The sequence below is a fragment of the Colobus angolensis genome, unplaced genomic scaffold (assembly GCF_000951035.1).
Source record: "Colobus angolensis palliatus isolate OR3802 unplaced genomic scaffold, Cang.pa_1.0 Scaffold6, whole genome shotgun sequence".
Classification (NCBI taxonomy): domain Eukaryota; kingdom Metazoa; phylum Chordata; class Mammalia; order Primates; family Cercopithecidae; genus Colobus; species Colobus angolensis.
In genome coordinates this window covers 27,256,849-27,266,467 of record NW_012119598.1, presented here as the reverse complement: position 1 = coordinate 27,266,467, position 9,619 = coordinate 27,256,849, and the positions used below count along the sequence as shown (strand labels likewise).

Below are 9,619 nucleotides of genomic sequence, written 5' to 3'. Positions count from 1 at the left end.
CTCAGTGCCTCTAACTGCCAAATCTATTGGCTTTCTTTGCAGGCTTAAGGGATCTCCCTTGTTCCTTTATTATCTCTATCTTGAGGGCCAGACCTCCTGCCTTACACAACTCAGGGGGGGACCTCAGAGCTTTTTAGAAAGAGCCCAATTTCTCGCCTGTAGAGAAGTGAAAAGGATGCCCCGCCCCCATCTATGAAAAGAAGGATTTGATGGTTTCAATGTCTTCAAATCAAAGATTTAAGTCTCTAGCTCCCCACCGCACCAGACCCTACCAAGGCTCATGAACCCCCTCCCATCCCGCCCTAATTACTTTGGACTGGCTCTGGAATCCTTGTCCCAGTCCACAGTTCCTGTGCGTCTGCAGGAAGAATTCACAGAGGACCTGTGTTACTTCCCTTGTGAAGAAACAGAATTATCATGAAAATTTAGGTGGAAACCATTTAGTTTTTTTTTTCAAAAATAAGGGAAGCATGTGCCCAACCACCCCTGGGAAAAAGAACTTTCAGGGGCAAAGGAGCGAACAGGTAATTTATAAGAAAAACAGAAAGTGGTCTCTGACTGCCCCAGACTTCCTTCGGAGTTGGGGGAATTGGGGACGCCTGGACGCGTTGTTTTTGTGGTTGTGGAAAAAATAAATGAAGAGCATGAAGCCCGAGGCTTCTGAGATCCTTTCCTGACCAAATCCGGGTGATTTGGTGCGGGGAATTTTAATATTTTTCCCCTTTTGTGAGGTGGAACAAACACAACTTGGGAGCAGCGCAGCGGCTCAGAGCCTGCCAGCCAGGCGGGCTACCAGAGCACCAATCAGATCGCTCCTGCGCTCTATATATACAGCGGCCCTGCCCAAGCCCTGTTTCATCGGCGCTTTGCCACTTGCACCCGAGTTGTTGATCCTCAACATGTCCGAAACTGCTCCTGTCGCTCCCGCTGCCGCGCCTCCGGCGGAGAAAATCCCCGTAAAGAAGAAGACGGCCAAGAAGTCTGGGGGGCCGCCTCGTAAGGCATCCGGTCCCCCGGTGTCAGAGCTCATCACCAAAGCGGTGGCAGCCTCTAAAGAGCGCAGCGGGGTTTCTCTGGCTGCTTTGAAAAAAGCGTTGGCTGCTGCTGGTTATGATGTGGAGAAAAACAACAGCCGAATCAAACTTGGTCTCAAGAGCCTGGTGAGCAAGGGCACTCTGGTGCAGACGAAGGGCACCGGTGCTTCTGGTTCCTTCAAACTCAACAAGAAGGCAGCCTCTGGCGAAGCCAAGCCCAAGGTTAAGAAGGTGGGCGCAGCCAAGCCTAAGAAGCCGGTTGGGGCAGCCAAGAAGCCTAGGAAGGCGACTGGCGGCGCTACCCCGAAGAAGAGCGCTAAGAAAACACCGAAGAAGGCGAAGAAGCCGGCCGCGGCCACTGTGACCAAGAAAGTGGCCAAGAGCCCAAAGAAGGCCAAGGTTGCGAAGCCCAAGAAAGCTGCCAAAAGTGCTGCTAAGTCTGTAAAGCCCAAGGCCGCCAAGCCCAAGGTTGTCAAGCCTAAGAAGGCGGCACCCAAGAAGAAATAGGTGGACGCCTGCTTCTAAAAACCCAAAAGGCTCTTTTCAGAGCCACCACTGATCTCAACAAAAGAGCTGGATACTTGTTTTTCCCAGTTGCCCTTGTTTCGTTTCTTGCTCGACCCTGCTATTTAAAGTTAGTCGCACGGGAACCCTATGATAAGACAAATAAGTAACGGGGGTTGGAGAGTGGCCGCGGTGAAGTTACAGCATTTAATTTAAACCTTTACTGCGACTTCCATGTCCCTGACTGCTGCTTCGAGGCGTTTCCCGCTGGCGGATGTTTTTGGGATGGCAGTCAGCCACGCCCCAGGCCTGTGAAAAGCAGAAAAGATCGCAAAAGAAGAGCCAGTTTCTTCCTCTAAAGGGATACCCGGATTGGACTAAAAAATAATTCAAAAGTCCCGCCCTGCTCCTGGGTTGGTCCGTCGTTATAGTCCATGACTTTCATTCTATATTTAATTGGATGGTGGCAGACGTTGCTTATTCCGTGTGTGTTGCTTTTCTGTGACTTAAAAGTTTTGCCTCCTCTTGATATTAACGTCCGGGATTTCGGACGCTTTCTATGTTGTCAGTAGTCAGGTTGATGTCTCCTGGAGGTAGTGGCAACATCCAGCCCTGGGAGGAGAGTGCGTGCAGGTACCTTTGTCCTACATTCCTCTGCTGCTAATTTCTCATTCCTGTGGCAACAGGAACGCATTTGAAAAAACAGCCACTACAGCGGCAATAGCCCTTCCTCCACCCAAGGTAACCGTGAACCTAGGGAGCTTTTTGTTTCTCGTATCATGCATGTAGCGTTCCGCTAAACTGACAGATTTGAGCGTATCGATTTTGAGCGTATCGAAAGCACAACTTTTAGCCAGCCATTTTGTCCTCGCATGACGGTTACTTATCCTCAGTTTAAGCAGACATCAACATTTAAAAATCGAAGTTCTTTTAAACGTATTTTGTTTGGCAGTCCAAATGTTTCTACGCGGAGAACGATTTGTACTATTAACTATTTAAAGTGTATGGATAAATGGGAGACATTTCTAATAAAGGCCTTCGTTAATGGTTCCCTCTATTTGACATCCATGGTGCTTCTGAATACAGAAAACCTAGCGTCTTATATTCACTTCTTTTAAAATCTGATGGGCACATTTCGGTGAGACCTAAATTATGGTGGACCGGGGCTTCTGGAGATAAGCTGCTCAGTTATTCTACCATCTCCACAATGATGAATATAGTGAGTTAATTTCTCTATTAGTGATAGTGACCACGGATTTATCCCAAGAAAGGGAGAAAGGGGAGGGAGGCAAGCAGAGAGACAGGGAGGCAGAGGCAGGGAAGAAGGAAAAAGCATTCTCCCATGGGTTAAGTAATTTTGTGTTGTTAATTTTACATTACAACACAGTTTACATGGTGAACTTTCTATTTTGGTGTAAGGTTTAATATATGGACATATTTTCTCCTAAGACTATTTATGAACTTTCATTTCTGCTTCCCCTTTCTTCCTCGCGTGCCATCCGCCACACTCCTATCAATTTTGGCTGTTTTTGTCATAGGCTAATAGGCTAAAATTTCATGGACAGTTGGACTGTCTCAGGTTTCTCAGGTTTCGGTTTTATTCCTTTAGTCATTCCCACAGTTCTTAAGGTAGAATTGTACTGTTTTAAACATTGTGCTATGTGCTACCCTTAATACTGAGATGATTACGTGACAAATGACAGGTGTTCAACTAATACCTAAATCTGTAGTACCTTATCAAGCCTAATGCTACTTCACAATGCCTACTCCATTTACCTCAGTTTATCTCATCACAGGCATTCTGTCATCTCACATCATCACAAGTAAAACGGTAAGCTATTTTGAGAGAGATCACAGTCACATAATTTATATTTATATTTTTATTTGTTTATTTATAAGACGGAGTTTCCCTCTGTCACCCAGGCTGGAGTGCTATCGCAGGATCTTGGCTCGCTGCAACCTCCGCCTCCCGGGTTAAAGCGATTCTCCTGCTACGCCTCCCGAGTAGCTGAGATTACAGGGGCCTGTCACCATTCCCGGCTAATTTTTGTATTTTTAGAAGAGACGGTTTTCACCAAGTTGGCCAGACTGGTCTCGAACTCCTGACCTCAGGTTATCCGCCCACCTTGTCCTGCCAAAGTGCTGGGATTACAGGCGTGAGCCACCGTTCCCAGACTCAAACAATTTTTATTACAGTATGTGGTTATAATTGTTCTGTTTTGTTATCAGTTATTGCTAATCTCTTACTGTGCCTGATTTATAAATTAAATTAATCATTGCTATGTATACATAGGAAAAAAAACAGCATATATAGGGTTCAGTAGTATCTGTGGTTTTAGGCATCTGCTGGTTGTGCGATTTATTAAACATGCATTTACATTAGTCTCCCAAAGATAAGGGGAGACTAATGTAAATGCATGTTTAATAAACCGAGATGTTATAACTTGACTTTAATAGCTGATACAGCTAATTTTCTCTCATTATTCTTCTTTTTCAGAAGTGTCCTGGTTATTCCATGTTTTTATTTTTCCATATATATATTAAGATCTCTCCCATCTCCTCCTGTTTCTCCATCTCAACATCACACAATTTAAAAAAAAAAAAAAAAAAAGCCGGACGCAGTGGCTCACACCTGTAATCCCAGCACTTTGGTAGGTCGAGGCGGGTGGATCACGAGGTCAGGAGTTCAAGACTAGCCTTACCAATATGGTGAAATCCTGTCTCTACTAAAAATACAAAAATTAGCCAGCCGTGGTGGCAGGCGCCTGTAATATCAGCTACTCGGGTGACTGAGGCAGAGAATTGCTTGAACCCGGGAAGCGGAGGTTGCAGCGAGCCGAGATTGCGCTCCAGCCTGGGCGACATAGCGAGACTCCGTCATATAAAAAAAAAAAAAAAAAAAAAAAGCCAGAAACGGTGGCTCACGCCTGTAATCCCAGCACTTTGGGAGGCTGAGTTGGGCAGATCACCTGAGGTTAGGAGTTCGAGACCAGCCTGGTCAAAATGGTGAAACTCCGTCTCCATGAAAACACACAATAAATTAGTTGGGCGTGGTGTCGCACACCTGTAATCCTAGCTACTCGGGAGACTGAGACAGGAGAATCGCTTCAACCCAGGAGGCAGAGGTTGTGGTGAGCTAAGATGATGCCACTGCACTCCACCTGGGCGACAGAGCAAGAGTCTGTCTCAAAAAACTAAATAAATAAAAATAAAGTTATGGTACATTGAACTTCTGTGTTCCTTTCTCCCTTAGACACTTTCATGGCTACCCATTTAGTTGATGTTCATATCATCTCCAAGAGTTAGTCAGGAGAGGAATCAACCCAAGCAAAAATAGCAGATTTTCTAATTTTCCTTCAATGCCCTTTGGGGTCTTAATCTATTTGAGTTATATATTTTCAATTAATCACAACCTCGAATGTCTTCTGCAAACATGTTTCCACAGATGAAAGCAGTGAAATGAAACACATTCCTTTAATTTATAGTGTTAAAAATTAGAAAAATTTTCAATTCTACCTGGCCTTTAGATTCAGTCTTCCATATGTTTTCTCAATTTTGTTCATGTCCTTTAGTTTTGTTTTATTCCATCACAAGTGTTCACCTAGCTGACTGGCTAAGGTCTAATGAACCATTAATTTGAAAATTAAAATTGGCCATTTTAAGATGAAAAAGATTCTTGCCTCAGTTTTATTTAAGTTTTGAAACTGTCAATAAGGAAACATTTTTTTCTGTACTGTTAGGTTCACTAAGTAGGGTCTTGCAAATTTAACTGACAAAGGACAGATTAACATGCGAAAAAAAAGCATACAATTTTATTAGTATATTAGTTGCACAGAGTTCACAAAGAAAAATAAAATTGAAACCTCAAAAACGCAGTTAGACTCACAGACTTATACACCATTCCAACAAAGGAAAGGGAGTTTGCACTTCATGGGATAACAAATTTGGGAGTGTGACTAGGAAATACATGGGCAATAAAAAACCATGGAAGATAAAATGAAAGATAGAAATAATTATAGTAAGGTTTATTTCTGCAGATTCATCTCAGTGCCAACCTTCCACATCTAATGATAAGAGTTGCTCTCTTTTTCCTAGTGTAGCAACTGGGGACATTTTTACAAGGGAAATTTCTGTCACCTTCACAAAGGGAAATAGCCTACTTTACTTGGGTAAAGAGAAGACAGAACTCTTCCTACACCTGTTGATTTTCAATTGCCTTCAGTTGAAAATAATTCTTATGCCAAAGTAGAATAATTTGGGGGTGACATCCTGACATTCTTCAAAATTTATATTTAATTTCACATTATTAATTATACCATTTTTGATTTTTAAATTAGTTTTATAAAATAATTTTGGAAAATAGTAATGATATTCAAATAATTCCAGAAACACTGCTGATTAGCCAAAAATGTCAATGAATATTGCATAAACAACTGATAATTCAACCATGAAAATTTATGACATTGTTCATGTGTGATAAAACTACGAGTAACATAAAAACCAGAGAGGCTACTTGTAATGCGTTATTCCGAACTTCCTTTTTTTTTTTTTTTTTTTTGAGACATAGTCTCTTTCTGTCATCCAGGCTGGAGTGCAATGGCGCAATCTTGGCTCACTGCAGCCTCCACTTCCTGGGTTCAAGCGATTCTCCCTCCTCAGCCTCCCGAGTAACTGGGATTACACGCGTCTGTCACCAAGCCCGGCTAATTTTTTTTTGTATTTTTAGGAGAGACGGGGTTTCGCCATGTTGGCCAGGCTAGTCTCAAACTCCTGACCTCAGTGATCCACCTACCTTGGCCTCCCAAAGTGCTAGGATTACAGGCTTGAGCCACCGTGCCAGGCGCATTATTCCAAACTTTCATACACAGTGCTCTCATGGGTACAAAATGAAATGTCTTATTATATACCCCAAGGCAAAGCTCTGGATATTTTGGCCATATAAGCCTGAGGGAAATGTAGAAAAGGCATTGTGGTTGAAATTCATACTAGAAATGAACAGGCCCATTGCAAGACAGAATTACATCACTAAAGGATATCAGAAGACAATTGGGATTTAGGGTACGGTGGCAACAACAGTTTTGGGAACTAGCATTTCTTGAGCACTTATTTACAATATGCCAAGCACTGTTGCTGATTATATTTATTTTCGAACACATTCTTGTCATAGCACTTTGAGGTGCCATTGTCATTCCCACTTCAGAGATGAAGAACTAAAGCTTGGTGTCATTGAGGCTGTAGCTAGTTAGCTCTGTGTGTGTGTGTGTGTATGTGCTTTTTTTTTTTCATTTAAAGTCAATAAATTTTTATTTGAAGAATTTCACATCAAGGTAACCTAGTTCCTCTAAACAGCTGGAGTCAAACTGTATCTTCAAAAGATTCATCTTCAAGTTAGCCCTTCTTAATAGAACTGTTGCTTAATCCACAGTTTTCAGCCCACAATTCTTTTATTTTGATTTTTTTTAAATTTTTTTTTGAGACGGAGTCTTGCACTATTGCCTGGGCTGATGGGCAGTGGCGTGATCTTGGTTCGCTACAACCTCTGCCTCCCGGGTTCAAGCGATTCTCCTGCCTCAGCCTCCTTAGTAGCTGGGACCACAGGCACATGCCACCATGCCCGGCTAATTTTTGTATTTTTATTAGAGACGGGGTTTCACTGTGTTGGCCAGGCTGGTCTCGAACTCCTGACCTCGTGATCTGCCCGCCTTAGCCTCCCACAATGCTGGGATTACAGGTATGAGCCACAGCGCCTGGCCTTATTTTCCTTTCTTTAATCTCCATTTGAATATGGATATACTGATGAAAACTTCAACATTCTGCACCAAGAATCTTTGGGATTTAATTTCTTCAACCACTTTACTTTGGGGTCATTTTAAGATTAGGTGTATCTGCCTGGTTCTCAATTTGACACTCTTTGTCTCTAAACATGAATGAGTTCCAATCATATTTATTCCTAAGCTATCACACTCAAGTATACTACAGATCTGTGGAATATGCCAAAAGTTAAGGTAAAAAATTAAATTATTAAGTATTTCACACTTTTTGCTAGTTTTTGATCTGTGAGTGAATATAACTATCCTCTATATCCTGGCACTGTTCCTCAGAAACATAGGGGCCACATACATAATTTTAAATTTTTTAGTAGCCACATTTTAAAAAGTTAAAAAAAAAAGTGAAATCTATTTTAATGATTTTAACCCAGTGTAATCAAAAATTGTTTCAACAAGGTATCTAATATTAAAACATTGAGTTTTTACTTTGTTATTTTCCTAGGTCTTTGAAATCTGGTGTGTATTTTACACTTAAAGCACATCTCAATTTGGAGTAGCCACATTTCAATGCTTAATAGTCACGTATGATTAGTGGCTACCATCTTGGACAGGACAGCTTTTATACTCTGGGAAGACACAAGCAAATACTTGCTCTGCATCAGAATCCGGATGTTTTTAAAAAAAATAAACAATTTTTCTGACCTGTTCCTGAAACCCTGGGAGTGTCTCTAATGCTTTATGTTTTATTGGCTTGTCCTATTGTAACCACCTAATGGGCTCTCCTTGTCCGCTGCCTAGACAGAGCTGATTTATCAAGACAGGGGAATTGCAATAAGGAGCCAGCTGTACAGGAGACTAGAGTTTTATTATTGCTCAAATCAGTCTCCTTGAGAATTTGCTGACTAAAGTTTTTAAGGATAATTTGATTGTAGCGGACCAGTGAGTCCGGAGTGCTGACTGGTTGGGTCAGAGATGAAATTATAGGAAGTCTAAGCTGTCCTCTTGTTGTAAATCAGTTCCTTGGGGTGGTGGGGTGGGGGTCACAAGACCAGATAATCCAGTTTATCTATCTGGGTGGTGCCAGCTGATCCATTGTGTTCAGGTTCTGCAAAATAGCTCAAGCATTGATCTTTGGTTTTAAAATAGTGATTTTTATCCCCAGGAGCAATTTGAGGAGGTTTAGAATCTTGTAGCTTCCAGCTGCATGACTCCTAAACCATAATTTTAATCTTGTGGCTAATTTGTTAGTCCTGCAAAAGCAGTCTGGTCCCCAGGCAGGAAAGGGGTTTGTTTCTGAAAGGGCTGTTATTGTTTTTGTTTCAAAGCAGAACTATAAACTAAGTTCCTCCCAAAGTTAGTTAATCCCAAGCTCAGGAATGAAAAGGACAGCTTGGAGGTTAGAAGCAAGATGGAGTAGGTTAGGTCAGATCTCTTTCACTATAATAATTTTAAGTTATGATTTTTGCAAAGGCAGTTTCACTGTCCACTTCACCTCACATCAGGCCTCTGACTAGAGGATCCCAACAATACTTAGGCCAGGCCACCAGCATGTCTCCTCATCCACCCAGAGGCAGTCCAATTTCTGAAACAAAGGAAACTATATATGATAATATGAAACTATATATGAGAAGGAAATTATATATGATAATCAATTTCAGGGTTATCTTATTGATTAGAAGATATTAAAGTGTGACACTGCCTGGCAATGATTATCTGCTAGTAGTAAGAATTTGGCCAATTTACTGAAATTCCTGAGGTTGAACCTCCACTTCTGTAAAATGGAGGCAGTGAGATAATTTGCATTACAATGCTGAAGTAAGAATTTTACGCAATAATTCAGACCAACCACTTCATGTAGTACTTGATCCATGGAAAACTATCAATGACAGTTTATAGTTTATAGTATTAATGAATCCTTTATTTATTGTTATTTCCTTCTACACATTGTCTTCTCTAAAAGAAGGTAATATTCAATACAAATAAAGTTATAACAGCTTGCAAAGTTGTCCCAGGGAATTCACTTAACCACTGAAGTGTTCAAATTGCTTAAGGTTGACTTTATATTCTCCTGACTAAGCTTTCTCCTTCTGGTATTTCTTCTGAGAACAGCACCACCATCCAAAGCATCATGCAAACAGTGGTCATCCCAGAACAGTAATTCTCAACTCATAGGGCGCTCCTGCAGAGATGTATTTGAATAGAGTGGTAGGATGCTAAAGAAGGCCACGTGTAATTTGGCCAGTGATCTGAGGCAGATTTATCCTGAAGCTAATGAAACACAAGTGTAAGGGCCTGTACTTCCAAGGTGCTGAG

General features: G+C 41.6%; 1 protein-coding gene across 1 annotated transcript; it reads left to right on the top strand.

The window, feature by feature from the left end:
* The first annotated feature begins 859 nt into the window (after window positions 1-859).
* LOC105526738 (histone H1.2) lies at window positions 860-1,622 on the top strand. The gene has a single exon (XM_011962833.1). The coding sequence runs from the start codon at window positions 900-902 to the stop codon at window positions 1,539-1,541; it is 642 nt and encodes a 213-aa protein (XP_011818223.1). The 5' UTR covers window positions 860-899; the 3' UTR covers window positions 1,542-1,622.
* Window positions 1,623-9,619: the final 7,997 nt, after the last annotated feature.